The 20077-nt window shown below is 34.5% G+C and overlaps 2 protein-coding genes across 8 annotated transcripts in view; one reads left to right on the top strand and one right to left on the bottom strand.

Annotated features, from left to right (window-relative positions):
• The window catches only part of IAPP (islet amyloid polypeptide), a 36619-nt gene extending 19754 nt beyond the window's left edge, over positions 1-16865 (top strand). The window contains exons 5-8 of the mRNA XM_025995132.2: positions 5832-5903; positions 11400-11594; positions 11923-12017; positions 15499-16865. Coding sequence (XP_025850917.1) covers positions 11938-12017; positions 15499-15688 — 270 coding nt within the window. The 5' untranslated portion in view covers positions 5832-5903; positions 11400-11594; positions 11923-11937 and the 3' untranslated portion in view covers positions 15689-16865. The remainder of the gene's footprint in view (positions 1-5831; positions 5904-11399; positions 11595-11922; positions 12018-15498) is intronic.
• The window catches only part of SLCO1A2 (solute carrier organic anion transporter family member 1A2), a 112517-nt gene that overhangs the window by 80773 nt on the left and 11667 nt on the right, over positions 1-20077 (bottom strand). The window lies entirely within an intron of this gene.

Here is a 20077-nt window from a genome sequence, read left to right as displayed (position 1 = left end):
GAATAATGCTTTGATGTTTTTATAGGGATTGCATTAATGTATATATTGCTTTATGTAGTATCAATATTTTAACAGTATTTTTTCTCCTAATCCATGACCATGAAATATCTTTTCATTTGTTTGTCTTTTTTTAAAGATTTATTTATTTATTTATTCATGAGAGACACAGACTGAGAGAGACAGAGACATAGGCAAATGGAAAAGCAGGCTCCTTGCAGGGAGCCCGATGTGGCACTCAATCCTGGATCCAGGGATCATGACCTGAACCGAAAGCAGGCTCCCAACCACTGAGCCACCCAGGCATCTCTCCATTTCTTTGTGTTATCTTCAATTCTTTTCATCGATGTTTTATAGTTTTCAGAGTATAGGTCTTTCATCTCTGGTTTAGTTTATTCGTAGGTGTTTTATTCCTTGTGGTACAGTTGTAAATAGCATTGTTTTCTTACCTTTTCTTTCTGCTGCTTCATTATTAGTGCATAGAAATGCAATAGATTACTGTTTATTAATTTTGTATCCTGTGAATTTACTAAATCACTTATCAGTTCTAGAAGCTTTTTAGTGGAGTCCTTACGGTTTTCTATATACAGTTTCATGTTATTTGCAAGTACCAAGAGTATTACTTATTCCTTACCAATCTGGATGCCTTCTATTTTTTTTTTTATTATCTGATTGCTATGGCTAGGACTTCAGTTTTATGCTAAATAAAAGTGGTGAGAGAGGACATCCTTGTCTTGTTCCTGATTTTAGGTGAAAAGCTTTTAATTTTTCACCATTGAGCATGATGTTAGCTGTGGGTTTTTCATATATGGCCTTTATTTTGTTAAGGTGTGTTCCTTCCAAACCTACTTTGCTGAAAGTTTGTATCATAAATGGATGCTGTACTTTGTAAAATGCTTTTTCTGCATCTACTGAAATGATCATATGGTTCTTATTATTTCCATTGCTTATGTGATACATCATGTTGTTTTATTTGTGAATATTAAACCACCTTGCATTCCAGAAATAAAGCCCATTTGATTAAGTGAATGATTTTTTTACGTATTATTACATTCAGTTGTCTAGGATTTTGTTGAGGACGTTTGCATCTATTCCATCAGAGATATTGACATGTAGTTCCCTTTTGGTGGTGTTTTTATGTAGTTTTAGTGTCAGGTTAATGTGGCCTCATAGAATAAACTTAAAATTTTCCTTTCTCTTCTATGTTTTGGAATAGTTTGAGAACAGATATTAACTCTTGATGGAATTCACCAGTGAAGCCATCTGGTCCTGGACTTTTGTTTGTTGGGAGTTATTTGATTACTGATTCAATTTCATTGCTGGTTATCAGTCTATTCAAGTTATATATATATTTTTTTCCTATTTTAGTTTTGGTAACATGTTTCTAGGAATTTACCCATTTCTTCTAGGTATCCAATTTGTTAGCATATAATTTTTCATAATATTCTCTTACAACTGTTTGCATGTCTGTGGTGTTGGTTTTGATTTCTCCTCTTTTATTTGTGATTTCATTTATTTGAATCCTCTCTCTCATTCTCCCTGTTTCTCTCTGTCTCTCTCTTTCTAATGAGTCTGACTAGAGGTTTATCAATTTTTTTGATCTTTCAAAGAACTAGCTCCTGGCTTCATTGATCTGTTCTATTGTTTTTTAGTTTCTATATCATTTATCTCTACTCTAATCTTTACTATTTCCTTGCTTCTGCTGGTTCAGTATTTTGTTTGCTTTTTTCTTTCTCGCTTCTTCAGATGTAAGGCTAGGGTTCTTATTTGAGATTTTTCTTGCTTATTGAGGTAAGCCTGTATTACTATAAACTTCCCTTTTAAAATAGCTTTTACTGTACCCAAAGATTTTGGACTGTTGTGCTCTCATTTTCATATGGCTCCATGTATTTTTTATTTCCTCTTCAATTTCTTGATTGACCACTTATTATTTATTAACATGTTATTTAACCTCCATATATTTGTGTTCTTTCCAGATTTTTTTCCAGTGCTTGATTTCTAGTTTCATAGTGTTATGGTCAGAAAAGATACATGATATGATTTCAATCTTTTTGAATCTGTTGAGATTAGTTTTGTGACCTAATATGTGATGTATCCTAGAGAATGTTCCATGTTCACTTGAAAAGAATGGTATTTCACTATTTTAGGTTGGAATGTTCTGAATATATTGGTTAGATACATCTGGTCCAATGTGTTATTTAAGTCCCCATTGACTTATTGATTTTCTGTTTGGATTGTCTATTCATTGATGAAAGTAGAGTTAAAGTCCACTATCATTACTGTATTACTATCAGTTACTTCCTTTATGTTTGCTAATAGCTGCTTTATGTATTTTGGTATTCTCATGTTGGGTGCATAAATATTTACAATTGTTATAATTTCTTGTTGGATTGTACCCTTTATGATTATATAGTGTCCTTCTTTTTCTCTCGTTACAATATTTGTTTTGAAGTCTATTTTGTCTTACATAAGTATTGCACCTCTGGCTTTTTTTCACTTCCATTTGCATGATAAATATCTTAATATCTCTTCACTCTCAATCTGCATGTGTCTTTAGGTCTGAAATTACTCTCTTGTAGGCAGCATATAGATAGGTCTTGCTTTTGTATCCACTCTGTCACCCTAGTCTTTTGATTGGAGAGTTTAATCCATTTATATTCAAGGTAATTATTGACAGCTATGTATTTATTGCTATTTTATAACTCGTTTTATGGTTGTGTTTGTAGTTCTCTGTTCCTTTCTCCTTTTGCTTTCTTCTCTCATGTTTTGCTGGCTTTCTTTAGTGATATAGGTGTATAACATCTTAGGCATATAATAGTCTATTTTGCATTGATGGTCACTTAAGTTCAAACACATTCTAAAGGCACTGAAGTTTAATCGTTCTCTCCTTCTTCCCATGTTTTAGGTATATAATATCATACCTTATATCTTTTTATTTTGTGACTCCTTTGACTAATTTTTATAGATATTGCTGCTTTTGTACTTCCAATTTTTCTTACTCCTACTTATGGTCTTTCCTTTCCACTCAAAGAATCCCCTTTAACATTTCTTGTAAGTCTGGTTTAGCAGTGATGAATTCCTTTAACTTTTGTTTGGGAAACTTTATCTCTCTTTCCATTCTGATTGATGGTCTTGTTGGAGAGAGTATTCTTGCCGCAGGTTTTTTCTTTTCAGCACTTTGAATATATCATGCCAACCTATTTGGATTACAGAGGTTTTGGCTGAATAATTAACTGAGAGCCTCATGGGATTTTCCTTGCATGTAACTGTTTTCTCTTGCTACTTTAAAAATTCTTATTATCACTACTTTTTTTTTTTTTCCATTTTGATTGCTGTGTGTCTTGGTGTGGACTTTCTTGGGTTGATTTTGTTGGAAGCTCTCTATGCATATTGGTTCTAGATTTCTGTTTCCTTCCCTAGATTCAGGAAGTTTTCAGTTATTATTTCTTCAAATAAAATTCTGCCTTCTTTTCTCTCTCGTCTTCTTCTGGTATCTTTATAATGCAAATGTTACTATGCTTGATGGTGTCACTGAGTTCCCTTAATCTAGTCTAACTTTTTCATTAATCTTTTTCCCTTCTCCTGTTCAGCCTGATTGCTTTCTATTATTCTGCCATCTAGGTCATTGATCCATTCTACTTCATCTTGTCTACTATTTAATATTTCTAAGTGTATTTTTATTTCAGTTACTGAGTTCTTCATCTCTTATTGGCTCTTCTTTTCATATTCTGTCTCTTTGTCGAGGATATTACTGAGGTCTCCACTCTTTTCTCAATTCCAGGGAATACCTTTATGACCATGACTTTGAATTCTGTAGCAGACATATTACTTATCTGTGTTTTGTTTGGCTCTCTTGCTGTGATTTTGTCCTGTCCTTTCATTTGGAACATATTCCTCTATCTCTTCATTCTGTCTAACTCTCTGTGTCTGTTTCTATGTATTAAGAAAGTCAGCTACATCTCCTGTTCTTGAAAGTAGTGGTTTTATGAAAAAGAGGTCTTGAACAATGGGTGGTGGAAAGGGAGGTAGGGGTGGGGTGACTGGGTGATGGGCACTGAGGGGGCTGAGCACTGGGTGTTATGCTATATGTTGGCAAATTGAACTCCAATAAAAAAAAAAAGGTCGTGTAGTGCCCTGTGGTGCAATGTTCCCTACTCATCAGAACCTATTTGTTGTGTGCACCCTACTGTTGTGGCTGAGCTGCATTTGCTTTTAGTCCAGTCATCTGCAATGACTCTCTTTGCCTGTAGTGACCACGGTTTGGTCCCTGTGTTGTTAGTGGCCTAGTCTTAGGCCACCTTGAGCATGAATTCAGTCAGACTAGGCCTTTGACAGAGGTGTGGTCCCATCAAAGTTCAGGGTACTCTCCCTGTGCTGTCCCATTAGAAAATCTGTTGGTGGGCAAGACCTGAGGTCAGACCAGATATATGTCCTCAGACCACTCCTGAGACTATAGTCAAACTGGTGTGGTTATCTTCCTTTCTTCCCAAGATAGGGGTCACTTTGTGGTGATACTAGCTCCTGTTAGGGCTGCTTGCATATTGCACACTTGTCCATCCACTTTGGATGGACTCCTGTAGAGGACAAGTTGGAGAGATTGAGTCCACAGAAGAGCAAGGGGGAGGGCAAGAGGTAATAGAAAATTTTGCACAAGTCTGCTATGGGAGGAGACCTCCGTGCTACAGAGGCTAAGTTGGAGGAGGTGAGTCTCCAGAAGAGCACGGAGGCAGGACATGTTGTCAACAAGCCAGTTGAGAATATTCATGCTGAGCTGTTTCCCATGGGTGTCCATGTGACCAGTCTGGGTGGTAGAAGAAGGGAATGGCACGTGCCAGCTCCTTTGTTCTTGGAAAAGATCCCTGCCCCTCCTGCATATGCTCTGAAAGTAGTAAATCAATCTCTTTCCTATATACTGCAGGCATTTTTCAAACTGCTACTTCCAGGCTATATCTCAGAGGGACTGTTAGTTATGTTTTCTCTTTAAAGGTGGGGACTCAGTTTCCTATCATCCTTTAGCTCTCCCAGAGCCAATCATCTATTTTTAAAAGTTCCAGGTGTTAAGCCCTGCTGACTGTAAAATTTAATGATGTTAAGCCCCTCTGGTTCTCAAAGTCAAAAATTATGGGTATTTGTCTTCCCTGAGTGGGTTCTCCTTGCCTCCAGTGCCTGGTATGGGGTCTATTCCTCTCCTTTCTCTGTGCTTACAGAGTCCCTCCCTCCTGGGGACAGTACTATGGGTGGGCTTATTTCCCAACTGAGTCTCTGTCCTTCCTATCATTTTTGATGTGGTCTCTTCTTCATGTTCAGTTGTAGTCTGTTCTTCCAGTCTTCAGGTCATTTTTTGGTTATTTACACTAATGTTGGTATTATGTAGATTTATCCATGGAATAAGGTGAGTTTAGGATCCTCCTACTCCACCATCTTCCCTAGAAGTCCCCAAGATAGTTTTAAAACTATGTAGCAACAACAACAACAAAATGTTTACATAAAAATCAGCTTCAAACTATCACTATTTTTATGTTTTCTATTTTTATATGTAAAATATTGTATATGTTCTGTATAGTTTAGGCATTGAATACAGACATTTTTGTAGGGATCCCTGGGTGGCGCAGCAGTTTGGCTCCTGCCTTTGGCCCAGGGCGCGATCCTGGAGACCCGGGATCGAATCCCACATCAGGCTCCCGGTGCATGGAGCCTGCTTCTCCCTCCGCCTGTGTCTCTGCCTCTCTCTCTCTCTGTGACTATCATAAATAAATAAAAATTAAAAGAAATAGACATTTTTGTATCATATTTTATCTCTAAAAATATTATTTTCTTTAATCATCTGTCAACAGGAATTTAGGGTGTTTCCCTGCATTGGTTATTGTGACTATGCTGCAATGAACATGTGCAGATATCTCTTCAAGGTAATGATTTTGTTTTCTTGGATATATAACCAGAAGTGGAATTGCTGGATCATATGGTAGTTCCATTTTTAATTTCTCAAGCAATATTGTTTTCCATTGTGACTGAATTAATTTTACATTTCTTCCAATGTTGCGCAAGGGTTCCAACATGGGATAATTTGAGCAGCAAAAAAGGGGGGATCAGGGCACCTGGATGGCTCAGATGGTTAAGCATCTGCCTTCAGCTCAGGTCATGATCTCAGATCTGAGGATCAAGCCGCACATTGGTGGGGGCGGGGGGGGGTCCCATCTCAGCAGGGAGTCTGCTTCTCTCTCTGCCTCTCTCTCCTGCTCATTCTCTCTCTCTCTCTCTCTCTCTCTCTCTTTCTCTCTCAAATGAATAAATAAAATCATTAAAAACTTTTTAAAAAGGGGATAAAAATACATATATGCTAAAATATGTGGGTTCACAATGAGAACCCCCCAAAAAACTCTTTGGTCATTTTTGGAGGAAGCTAGAGAACCAATTCATTACCATGTGCAGAAAACTGGTAAATAAAAGGAAAGAATAAAGCATATATCTTGCCTTTCCTTTAAAATTGTGCCTCAAGGTAGCCAAATAGTTAATGAGGAATGGTCTCCTTTATCGGGGAATTTCAGCTAATGAATGTAGAGGAAATAATAGAATTAGACTATCACTTGCAGCCTATAATAAAACAATGCTTCTAGCCAATTATCAGCAATAGTTGCTAAAATCAGTGACTGAAGACCTAACAGAGAACTGAGAATTGGGCAATGTGGCTGACAAAATCTGACCTCACTGATCCATCTTAACACCACAAAAGAAATTCAGCCAGATGTTGTGATGCAATAGGAAATAAACAGTATCACATGCAAAGGATTCTTACCTGAATGGAATCAAGCCTCTGGACCAAACAACCAATAGAGAGGAAATAAAAGTGAGAAAGGAACACATTAAATGATCCAACATGTATGCCATCAGCAAAATATGGGATGTGGGGAATTCTATACAATAAATAATCTAATTTCTTTAATAAGCTAATGTAAGAAAAAGGAGGGAAAATTATATATTAAAAGAGTCATGAGTGATGGAGAAACAAATATAATCTTGTTTAGATTGATTCAAACAAGCCAATTAAAAATATTTTTTTCTAGACAATTGGAAAATGTGAACACTGAATGGATTGTTTAATTATATTAGGAAATTACTGTAAATTTTCTTTTTTAGTTAGGACAACAATTTTGTAGCTATGTTGCATAAAGTGCCCTTATCTTTTATGAATATAACACTAAAATGGCAGCGCGGGTGGCTCCGCGGTTTAATGCTGCCTTCAGCCCAGGGCATGATCCTGGAGACCGAAGATCGAGTCCCACGTCGGGCTCCCTGCATGGGGCCTGCTTCTCCCTCTGCCTGTGTCTCTGCCTCTCTCTCTCTTTGTGTGTGTGTCTCTCATGAATGAATTAATAGAATCTTTAAAAAAAAATTGTGTAATGTCTAGGATTTGTTTTTAACAATTTAGTATGGAATGGAAGGAAGAAGGAGGAATGTAGAAGAAATAAGATAGATCATGTGTTGATAGTTACTGAAATTTTATATACATATAAAAGTTTTCATAACAGAAAGTTTAAAATATAAATACAAAAATATCCATCTAATATTGATATAATCCGAATGTTTTATTAAAATATTTTAGGAATGGAGTAAAGGAGAAAAGTAAATGCGTTGTTAAATGCCAACTCTTGGGGTGCCTAGCTCACTCAGTCAGTAGAGCATATGACTCTTGATCTCAGGATTGTGAGTTCAAGCTGCCCTATTTTGGGTATAGAGATTACTTAAAAATAAACAAAAGAATGTAAATGCTATCTCTTTATCTTTCAGACTAGGATACCAACATAAAACATCTAAAATTGATAAATCAAGAACGTCCAGAAAAATAATAATTTTTTAAAAGATTTTATTTATTTATTCATAGAGATGCAGAGAGAGAGAGAGAGAGAGAGAGAGAGAGAGAGAGAGGCAGAGACACAGGCAGAGGGAGAAGCAGGCTCCACGCAGAAAGCCTGACGTGGGACTCGATCCAGGGTCTCCAGATCACGCCCTGGGCTGCAGGCGGCGCTAAACCGCTGTGCCACCGGGGCTGCCCAAAAATAATAATTTTTTAAAGATTTTATTTACTTATTTGAGACAGAGAGAAAAACACAAGTGGAGGTGAGAGAGAGGGGAAGAAAGAGAGAGAGAAGCAGACTCTCTGCTGAGCTGGGAGCCTGATGTGGGGCTCAATTCCTGGACCTTGAGATCATGACCTGAGCCAAAGACAGACCCTTAACCGACTGAGCCACCCAGGCACCCTGAGAAGCAATTATTTTTGAAATATGGAAAAAACAGCCAAAATTGATTACTTAATGGAGAGCAAAATTCAAAAAGTAGGCAGAAGGAAGACAGAGATGACTGCTGTTTTAATTATTAGACTTGGGATAGCATTTTAATTTTTTAAAATTGTAAACACACGCAAACTTGATAAAAATAGAAATTATTTTCTAAAAGATATATAAAATATCTTTTCCTTTTAAAAATTTGATCATAAAAAATAAAATACAAAAATAAAAATTTGATCAGAAGAAGCCCATTAATGTGTATTATTAACTATATCCTAACCGGGCTCTCATTTTTATGCTCTGTATCCTACTCACTTGTTCCCTGTACCTAATCTACTGCCAAATCATGTAAGGATCCAGAATATGATTTGAACTCATCTACTTTTCTAACTTCTCTGCCATCACCTTAGGTGTGGCATCAATGTTTCACATCTGGACACTGCCATAGTCTACTACCAGATTTCCTGTTTTTACTCTTGCTCCCCTCTGATCCAGTCCATGCATACTAGTCAGATTGATGTTTTCTTACTTACTTATTTTTATTGTTTTTTTTTTTCATTTGATTGTAGTTGACATGCAATGTTGTATTAGTTTCAGGTATGCATTATCAGATTGATGTCTTCAAGTTGCAAACCTGAACATGTCACACCCCTGCTGAGATCCCTTCAATAGCTCTATACTATCCTCTGAATACATCCAAGATTTTTAACATGGCCTCTGAGCCCTGCACTCTCAGACTGCTGCTTATGTCTCCAGCAGCATCTTTACAGCACTTTCTCCTTCATTCACCTGAATTTCCACATGCTGTTTCTCAGATCTTAAACACATCCCCATCACTCTTTCCTTGGTCATCTCTAATGGTCTAAGATTCAACTTAAATATCACTACTTTTCTTTCTCTTACCACCATATTAATGTTCTCCACAGCACTTGCCACTTGTAATTACATATATACTTACTTGCTTTGACTTTGTTTCCTCCACCAGCTCTAAGCTCCATGAGAGCAAGGATTTTGTTTTGCTCATTGTTGTATCTCTAGTACCTAAAACATACCCTGTCATAGAGTGGGTCCTTAATCAATATTTATTGAATCAGTGAATAAATGGAATGTACAGTAGACCAGATTTTCTCAAGCTTTCATGTGCATACAATCACTGAGGGGAGATCCTTTTTTAAAGGCACATTCTGATTCAGTAGCTCTGGGGTGGGGACTGAAATTCTAACAGGCTTCCTGTGAGACAAAAGCTGCCAGGGCCTTAATTACACTTTGACTAGAAAGGCTAAAGCAGGTACAAAGATGAGTGATAGTAATGTTTGTCCTGTAGGAAGGAGTTTATGATCTGGTAATGGACTTGCCTCATAAACACAATCTAAATCATCACCTATCACCTTCACTTTCATTGATGTATAAAGCATAAAAAGCTTAAGGCTGTTTGAGATTGGGATGGATGTTGACTTTACCAAACATTATACAAGACCCCCTAAGGCCATATCTGACTGTGACCAAATCATTTAAAGTGTTATAATAAGTTGCAAAATTTAAAGGAAGCAATTGGCAATTCAGTATATGAGAACAGAGAAGAACAGAGATCCTTTTTAACAAAGAAATAAATATCGTGGAACAGAGGGATGAGAATTTGAATTTCAGTTTGCCCCTGAGTAGGTGTGTAATTTTAGCAGCCACTTAAATTCTCTGAATTTTCGTATCAGCTGATGATGATAAAAACTTAGAGGCATGATAAGTGAGGTATCACATATCAATTAAATACTGTACCTGGCATAAGGTAGCCCTTAAAAAAAAAAATCAAGTCCTTCTGTTACTTTCTTAGGTAGAACATTTTCCTTATAACATCAATTTCCCAGAGGACAAGTGAGTATCATTTTTTGAATGAGACCTTTAACATCTCACAGGGGAAAAAAAACAAATAATACTAGGAAAATAAAATAAATATGTAGGTGAACAGCAGGTATTTTGGTTTAAATGAACACTAGGCTGTAAATCAGAAAAACTAAGCTTTGGTTCAAGATTTCAACATGAATTAGAGGTATAATGTTGAACAAGTTATTTAATATCTCTGGGCCTCTGTATCCTTTCTAAATCATTGTACATAGTTAAATACATTAATTATCTTATAGGAAACCATCATTCTTCCAAATCATTTGATTTTTATTTTTTTTCCTTTTGGGATAGCAGTAAATTTTACAGAAATATTAAAATTGGATAATTTTAATCATTGGATAATTAGAAAAATGATTGGAAAAAAAGGTTTTTTTCTTTCTTTCTGAAATTTTTACTAAACACCCTCCAGCCATATTACTAAGCTTTAAATAAGTATATGGACTCAGTGAACTTAATTTTTTTACTTGGAGAACTTCTGTCTTTTTAAAATTACATAAATATACATGCTTTCACTAGCAGTTGGAATTGGAATTTGTTTTACTTGCTATATATGATATTAAATTGTCATAGCTTGGAATATTAATTTAAATATAACTTGGAAATATAAGAAAAAAGGACAATGTAGAGAAAATAAAAAGTAACAAATTAAATCTATTCTTTCAAAGATAATTGCAATGTTTTTATGCAATAACAGAGAAAATTAGCAAAAAAAATTTAACTACATAGATACGTGTCACTACTTAAATGTTGACAAATGAATTTGGGGATTGAAAATTATTTTTTTGCTGCCTTTAATCTTCCACCTCCCACTTCATTATAAAGGGCTTCTCATTTCTCTTTTTTTTTAGTGTTCTTTTTATCCACTCTTCCCTCATACTTTAAACTCCTACTAAATGTTCATGGAAGTAAGCCTTTGGGGTCATTTGGCTTTAGCTTCCTCATTATATTCCTCAGTGTCCTCAGCTTCACTCTCTGCATATAAACACATTTGTTATTCTTAATCACTTCCTTTTATCAATCCCTGACTGGAGCATACTGATTAATCTTTGAAAAACCACACTTGTATTTTATAAAAATGGAAAATTCAAACTTCTGCTGTGTGTGACACATCATTAACTGCACAAAGACACTCTGTATCTGCTATGTTAGTATTTACTGATGGGTTAATGTAATTATGACCCATCTGCTTCTGCTGTCTAATGAGGCACTTTCTATCTACAGGGATAGAAATTTATGACAGTCTCTTTGAACTGCCTGATGTCAGAGCTGGGAAAGGTGTGAAGTATATATAAAAGCTGGGTTACTCATTGGCAAGTGGAGGACAAATACTCCAGTGGATGCAAGCTTGGGATTGTTCATGAAGCTTTCTTACCATCAGAGGCATTCTCTGATATACTGACACTGAAACATTAAAAGGTAAAGAGTTTTTTGTTTATGGGAAAATATTATTTGTTTAAGGAAGAGCAGATTTGGGATTAAATATATTGCTTGTTTCAAAGAAAAAGCTAAAGGGGTAATGTGCCATAATATCAACTTTCTAGATTGTTCAGAGATGGAAATTCAGAAGGGGAAAGTTTTGAAAATATTCAAAAATTGTTTGAACAGTATCAAGGGACTATATCAGTATAATCTTTGGAGATTATGTTTAAAATGAGATTTTTTTACAGTAAGTTCTAGTCTCAAATTCCATCAATCAGAGCTATAAAAAATGTCTTGATTTCAATGCTGCATTATTCTTTTCCAGTAAATTTGAGAAACAATGTGCCTCCTGAAGCTGCCAGTAGTTCTCATCATAATCTCGGTTGCATTAAACCATCTGAAGGCTACTCCCATTAAAAGGTTAGTATTTTAAAAATCCTGTTTCTTTGTAAAATGTGGGAAAATTAGAATTAAAAACTGCTATATAACTAACAGCCCTTATGCCATTAAGATGTATCTTTCTGACAGAACTTCTGACAGACAGGAATGGATAGTTCCAGTTTTGTCAAGAAATATGTTGTTGAAACCTAGAGGGGCAAAACCAAATCAGGAAGCAGGAAAAGCCAAAGGGTAGTAATTTCCACTATATTAACCTGGTTCTCAAATAAACTAGAGAAGCTTGAAACATATATTTTATATTAGGTGGGATTTTACTGCATATTTACATAGATTTTTTTTCCTCAGAGGGCTCTTGGCAATGTCCAAAACTTTTCATCTCCTTCTGGAAAGAAATACATAGAAATAATCAGGGGGCAAATTAAAATGTTAAGAACTAGTTAAAAAGCCATTTGCTCTTAGGGGATTCTTTCTATATTGTTAACTCATATTAATGAAATAGAATTATAAAAAATATGTTATTCATCAGATTAATTCTGAGCTACTCTAAATGTAAATTAATACTCTTAAAAATGTTTTCAATAGGTAATATGTGCATCAGGATTTCCTAAGAAGACTTATTTTGGAAGGTGTCATGTCGTTTAAGTGGTAATATTAAGGAAGTCTAAAAACTCTGTAAGGTGAAATGTTAGCTGTAATTATAACTTTCAGGGGGAAAGAACTGTAATTCTCCCTTTATTTAAAAGATTCTCAAGGCCAATTCATGCATATATCATAAACAATACAATGATAATTTGTGCCTAAATCAGTTGGCTCCTTATAGTTTTGTAGAACTGAAACTACACACTCTTTAAGACCAAGGAGTACTAAGATTACTTTTGAAAAGTTTGCTTTGGAAGTAATATTAAAACTTTTCTCATAGAATTATTAGCACCTTGTCTATTTTCCTTTGGGTTGTTTTTTGTTGAGGTGGCAATCTGTGGTGATATGTAAAGAGTTCTACAGCACCCACATGTAGTAAATAGTAGGAATCATCAGATTTCCTTTGTCCCTTCAAGTTTACCAAGTTTAGAGGATGTTCTTCTCAGAATTGGCTCTGATTTTCAATTGGATTTTTAGATAAAAATAACTGAAACTGACATGATGTTTCTGGTAAACCAGGAGAACAATAGAATAACAGGAAAATTAGCAGCATTACACAGTATTTCTGTTCATATCTTGATCTTTTCTTTCACTAGATAAGCACCTTTATCCAGTTTGTCATTATGGATATGAGTTTATTATGAAGTGAACTTCACTCACAAATAAAATACTATATAACATTATTTATTACCAAGTTATTTTCATGCTAGCCTCACAATCTCTTAATTTGAATTGTTATTAGAAATACTTCCAAGGCATTCTTCAGATTGCTCTTTAATGAGTTTCCAGAAATCAGGATGTCTGGTCATTTTTTTTAAAGGGGAAGAATTTATCATCCTGAGCTCTTCATCCATGTAATAGTCTATACATTTCATAAAATACTAAGAAAGCCTGTGTAGAAAATGACTCAAATCTCATACAACTTTAAAAGACAAAGCTGATGTAGATTTATCAAGGTCATTTTTCTTATAAAATTTAATAGTCTCATTTGAGATCTTTTTTAACTTTTGTACATGTATGACATGAGATTAAGAGGAAACAAACTGATTACATAAGCCATACCAAAAGATATTTTATACTCTTGACTGAGGGAAAAGGATCACACACTTGCCCACCAACTTTTAAACACTCAGTTATAAGTACCTGCCTAGCAGATAATCAGAGGTTAGCCAACAGTATAATTACTTCTACAAATTGAGAACTGGAGCAAGGATAGTTTAAAATGGTTTTGAAAATCTTTGAGGGGTACTTGGGTGTTTCAGGCAGTTAAGCATCCAACTCTTGGTTTCTTCAGCTCAGGTCATGATCTCAGTGTCATGAGATCAAGCCCCTCAATGGGCTCGGTGCTCAGTGCAGAGTCTGCTTAAGATTCTCTCTCCCTCTCCCTCTGCCCCTTCTACTCATTTTCTCTCTCTCTTTCTCTCTGTCTGAAATGAATCTTTGAAGACTCTTGAAACTGAGGGGTTTGTAAAGAGAAACAACATAAGAGTGATACTTCAGTCTGTAGTCATCACTGTATAAATTCTTAAAGTTAGGAATTTGCACAGTGTGTAAATGGTCAATAGGTTTGAACTAGTGTCTGTTACTAGATACTAGGCAGGCCTAGTCTGCCCAAGTAGTTAAAGAGAAAAAAAATGCCTGAAAGTAGGGGTGTGTTGCCTTTTTTTCTAACCATTTCAGCCATCTTTTTCTATCTTAATGGCAGTTTGGGGTAGAATCTTATACATACTGATGCTATATTTACATGAAAAGTCTTGTTTGGAAAAGCAGCTTCGTAATAATGAAACAAATCAACTTAAAAGGTCTTATTATTTCTTTAAAGTAGAATGGTGGCTCTTATAGCTAACTCAAATAAGGTAAAATTTTAGTTGGAGTAATTTCAAGTCTGTTACAGACCTTAAGACCAATCATCAAAGTACCACTCAGACATTTAGCACATAGATTAGTTTACACTCTGCTCCAGGCATTTGCCAAACATTTTAGGACACATATCACTTTGAACCTTTCCAGTTTGACCCATTATTTCCTTTATTGCTTTAAATTTATTAGTTTGAAATATTTGATCAAAATACAATTCCTGCTTTTTTCAAGACAATTTTCTTCTCTTTTAGAATTAAACATCTGATGTTATGAATCATTGGTTTAATTCTTAAAAAGCGTTAAATCATTCATTGGAAATGCACATTGGCCATGCTTACTACACATGCAAATTGAAATAATTAAATACATAATATGACTAACATTAACATATAGACTAGGTATTTAAGTCCCAAAGTGGGTTTTCTTTGCCTAAATAATAGATTTGTCAGCATACACTTATACTCAACAGATACCTGACATTTCTCCCTTAATATCCTGATTTAATGATCTCAGGGAACTTAACAAAAATATCTTATACTGCTTAATTTTCTTTGGAAAGATGTGGGAAATGAATATACATATTTAGTACCACATACTCCAGATTACATATAAATTTTATATTCCAAATCCTTTTTATATATTAAGAACTAGATTCACCAAGATTTAGAAGAATAAAAAAAAGAGTGTAGAGGACTGTAAGACAAAGATACCCCTTTTTATTATGATTACTATCTGGAATATATTCTGAAATTTCAAAGGATTATATTGAGAAATTTAACATTGACTATAATGGAAGTTTTGTTATATGATTTCCTTGTCAAAAATTGCTTCTGCTGCATGTTCAAGGTGTCAAAAAATTTCAGTCATCTAGATGTTTCCAAAACAAAATGTTGAGTTACTTACATGAAAATATTTTCATCAATATGAGCTATTTGTTGTCCTATAAATATACCCAAACCTGAGTCTAAGTCTCTAACCTTCCATATTTGTTCTATATTGTCAGTCACCAGATGGAAAAGCGGAAATGCAACACTGCCACGTGTGCGACTCAACGCCTGGCAAATTTCTTGGTTCGTACTAGCAATAATCTTGGTGCCATTCTCTCACCTACCAATGTGGGATCCAATACATATGGCAAGAGAAACACAATTGAGATTTTAAACAGGGGACCATTGAATTACTTACCACTTTAGAGGTCAACGCACCCCTATCATTCTTACTTTCATGTATTAAAATGTTCTAGTGATTTCCTGTGTAAGTTAACATTAGCATGAACATAAGTTTTTATGTACTATGTTTGTTAGCAGTACATATGAATTGTTATGGTAAGAATTGTTTTAAATTTAATGCTAATTAAGACCCCATCATAAAAAGTCAATGTCTTTAAAAATGAAATGTTCTTGCTATAGATATTTATTTTGAAAACATATTAAAAAGTCATTCTTTTGCCTATATCTTTATGATCTGAGTTTGAGAACAAAAGAGAAAATAGTATTTGGAAACTTGGTAAATTGTAAACAGTGGAGAGTGAAGTTAAGCACATTAAAAGTCAACAATTATAAGGACCCTTGTTAAGCAATTCTTTTTTGCATTGGATTTCTCAAATGTTTAGATAAAATGCTATTTAAAAAATAATTAATTTTTGCTCCTGACTCGGTCAAAATATTTTTTTAAATTATATTCTTTGCTGTATTGTTGGTATTAGAGGTTATTTAAGAATATAAAGGCAATTTGTGTTTATGAGGGTTTCATTGTGTGTTGTCATTTGATGACCTTTTATTAAACATAAATGCCCTTTTTTTCTGTTCAAGTGGCTTACAGCAAACCTCGGTCATATTCTGATGCAGGATATTGCAAAGGCAACTTGTGTTCCTCTTAATCATGTATGTCTTCAGTTAAAAGACCACAGAGTTATATATTTTATGGTAACTTATTTTGTTTGTTAAACTAATTGGACATTTCTGGCAGAGGTTACATGTGTGTGATACACTTTTCTTGAAGAAAACTGTTGAATTGGACATGAAATGTAATGTTTCCTCTAATTCTCATTCTTACGGGGGTTCTTGTTTTATCCTGACCATGATTTAGTCACCTGTGGAAGTAGCATTAACCCAGAAAAACTGCTATCATGTTGTGTTATGCCATTCCTAAAGACACTAAACTTGTATTAAAAAAAATAGAAAAAAATCTCATTTTTAATGGGAATCTAACTTGTTAACTTGACTTATACACTAAAATTTCCCCTTATGAAGTGTGCCTTAGATTACCATATTTTAGTTGTGTGTGTATGAGTGTATAGCAACAGATGATATTTATAATGATTTTATGTCATAAGTTGCACATTAAAATAAATGAATGTATAAATTCCTATTTGTGATATTCGACTGTCAGCCTTTCTTTCAAAGTAGATTTGAGTTCAACATTTTAAATTGAGTAAGGTGTGATTAAGTTACAATTTCTTAAACTTCCTTATTTAAAATTTTCCTATAATAGTCTGCTTTAAATAAAACTCTGTTGCATATCACGTCTATATCAACTTTCCAATCTATCTTTGAAGAGTTAAAAAAATGTAATGAGTGTATATGATATTCAAGGACAATGTATATAGTAGCAGATAAATATCAGGAATATGATGAGAAGAATTATGTGTAGTTATAGTGACCTAACAACCTTTGGTGCTAAGGAGTAAAATGTAGTTAGGGTGGCTATGTAACTTATTCCAGCTGGAAGATTTTGGAGAAGAAAAGAGGTCACTATATTGATATGAGAGATATTAATAGTAAACACTCTAAAGTTTATTCATTAAATTTATTATCAAAGTAAAACATTTGAACAAATTCCATAGTGTTTTCTTAGCTGGCAGGCAGTAGGAATTTAAATATATAAAAGTTGGGAATGCTTTATTGCATGAGGCTTACCAAATACTTTTCCAGATTTTTTATAATTACTTGTGGAAATAATTAGTAAAATTCAATTGATGTAATTGGAGATATCAACAGTAAGTTTTGATGTTTATGTTTGTCCCAACTTTTCTCATTATGTCTATGATACCTGAATTCACAGGTACTCTTGAATAATCTAGAAGTGGGTTAATCCTCCAAATACTAATATGCATGCCACAAGTGATATTTCACTAGACAACTAAAAATACAAATGATTCCTCTATCTTCCATGTTGCAGTACAGAGTCAGACATAGAATTTATTTAGTAATGCTATGTTTAAAACTGGAAATTCTCTTGAGCACGTTGAGAGAACATTATGCAATGAGACTCTCACTTCTCTGAAGCCTGAATATCATTACCTAGCAATATTATGCAGAATACCTTTTGGTCAAGAGTAGAAAAGTCCGTGGGTCCAAATCTCCTTTGAGTACAAAACAGGCTTTCTATATAAAGTAGGAGAAATTATTCTTTTTCTACCAATTATTTTCCTTTTCACACACCCACTACTCAAAGCTATGGAAAGATTCATTTTCCACTCAATGCATTTGCAGGAGGCATTATTAGTGCTCACCAATATCCTCTTTCTTGAGAATATAAGAGATTGTAGTCTTAGCCCTTTTGCATTCAGGTGAGGCCATGTGGCTGATTCTGGCAAGTGAAATATTAGCAGAAGTGATGTGTGTCATTTTCAGGGTGGTCTACTAGGTGAAAAGCCTATCTTTCTCTTTCTTTCGCTGCAGCACTTCCTGATGAGGAGGCCTCTTATCAGGCTGGAGCCCTGAGTGACTTCATGGTGAACATTCACACTAATCTGTCTTGGACAAGGAGTAGGATCAAGAAATAAGCTTTTGTGACTCTTCTCTACAACCTAGCATAATATAATAACCAAAGTCAGACTGTCACCCTAACAAAGCTGCATGCAGACCTTTTCTGCATTCAACTCCACTGAATTTAATAATAGCATACTATGCTCCCACTATAGTGGGAGTCACTAGTCACTAATATCAGTCTTGATATCTTGGAATTATCACCAGATGCTCAAATTCCACATTCCACATGCTCAAGTCAGTTACCAAGACACATGTACTTGAAAGCGTCTTTGCTATTAGGTATGTTTCTTCTTTCTTCTTCTGTTGCAACCAGTGTAACTCCAATCTATTGTAAGCCAGAACCCTACAGTAACCTACTGTAGTTTCCTAATGCATGTTTCTTACTACATCAGTCTTCTACACAGAATTTTTAAAAGACTTATTCTTAACCTAAAATTCATCAAATTCTTTATCCTAACATTCAAGTCCCACTATAAATTAATCCTAATCTTTTCCAGCTTTATTGGACATCATCTCACTTTATACATTTATTCCCTGCTAAATTCTTTGGTTGTTTTGGTTGTTTCTGTTCTATCATCACATGTCCTCTTCTTTTCCAGTCTCTACCTTTTCCTTCCATTCCCTCTAAGCTGAACAACTTTCCCTAGTGCAACCTTTTTAAATATTTTAATGACAAAGTCAAGATCTATCATCATTCCCTTCTTGAATATGACTTCTCCACCCACTGAGCTGTCACCACACCTTGAGGATACCTTTTAGATTCAAAAGAAATATGTAATTTGAGTAATTATATTATTGCTACTTTGTGTTAAAAATACCGCATTGCTATGTTGTTTCTGTATTATTTGTGTGACTGACACATTTTTCTCCCACACTGCTATGTTCCTAAGGGCAGCAACCCAGACTTAATTATTCTCCATTCCACAAATTTTCTTTTTATAACTAAGGAGCTTAAGCCTATTTACACATTCTGGAGAAAAGTAAGCTACTTGAGCAGTTTCCATTTTCTGTCCTTGATACTGTACTGGCATAGAGCTTAACAGTTTTTGTCTTCTGAAAATGACTTAACATTTACCACCAGGATCTTTTGGTATGGAATGTAATTTACATATGCCAGAACATATTAATTATGGTTTTCTTGCCTTGAGTTACTAAACCTTTAGGAAATTAATTCCATCACCCAATAAGATAAACATAGTATAACACAATTAAATATTTAAATTCCATAAAATAATTGAAATACAATCCTAAATTTCCATATTAAGTGGGATTAAGTAACTTCCAGAGTAAATGGGCTTCCTAGTGGAGTGAGACAGAAGCAAATAGTCATATTTCACAACTCTTTGTAAGAAAAATGCCCTTTCATTTGAAACATGATGAAATATGCTAGCATCTTTACCTTTCCTATTGCTATTCATTTAGACTATACATTAAATTTATAAACAAATTTCATAAAATTTAAATTTTGGCCTATTGCTTAAACTTTGAAAATTATTTAATTTTTTATTGCTTTTGTCAGAACATAGTGTAGATTGGTCATTTCTATTCACTTGTCTCTTTAACCTATGTTATTTGGAAAATATTTATTGTAGCTGAAACATCTCTACTTTGAAACATTTTTTGAGAGTGCATAATGAGATACCAAAGAACACAGTGAGTCATAGTCCTATAGCATTTCCAACAGAAGAAATTAAGACACTAAGCATATTGGAAATCCATCCATGATGCTCAGACATTCCTTGATAATTTAGTCAATCAGGAAGAAATGGATTAAATATTTGTGCTAAGATTTATCAATTTAGAAGCCAA

The sequence above is a fragment of the Vulpes vulpes genome, chromosome 8, assembly GCF_048418805.1.
Source record: "Vulpes vulpes isolate BD-2025 chromosome 8, VulVul3, whole genome shotgun sequence".
In the NCBI taxonomy this organism is placed as follows: domain Eukaryota; kingdom Metazoa; phylum Chordata; class Mammalia; order Carnivora; family Canidae; genus Vulpes; species Vulpes vulpes.
Note: the sequence above shows the minus strand (reverse complement) of the source record. Positions and strands in the feature narration are given on the sequence as shown.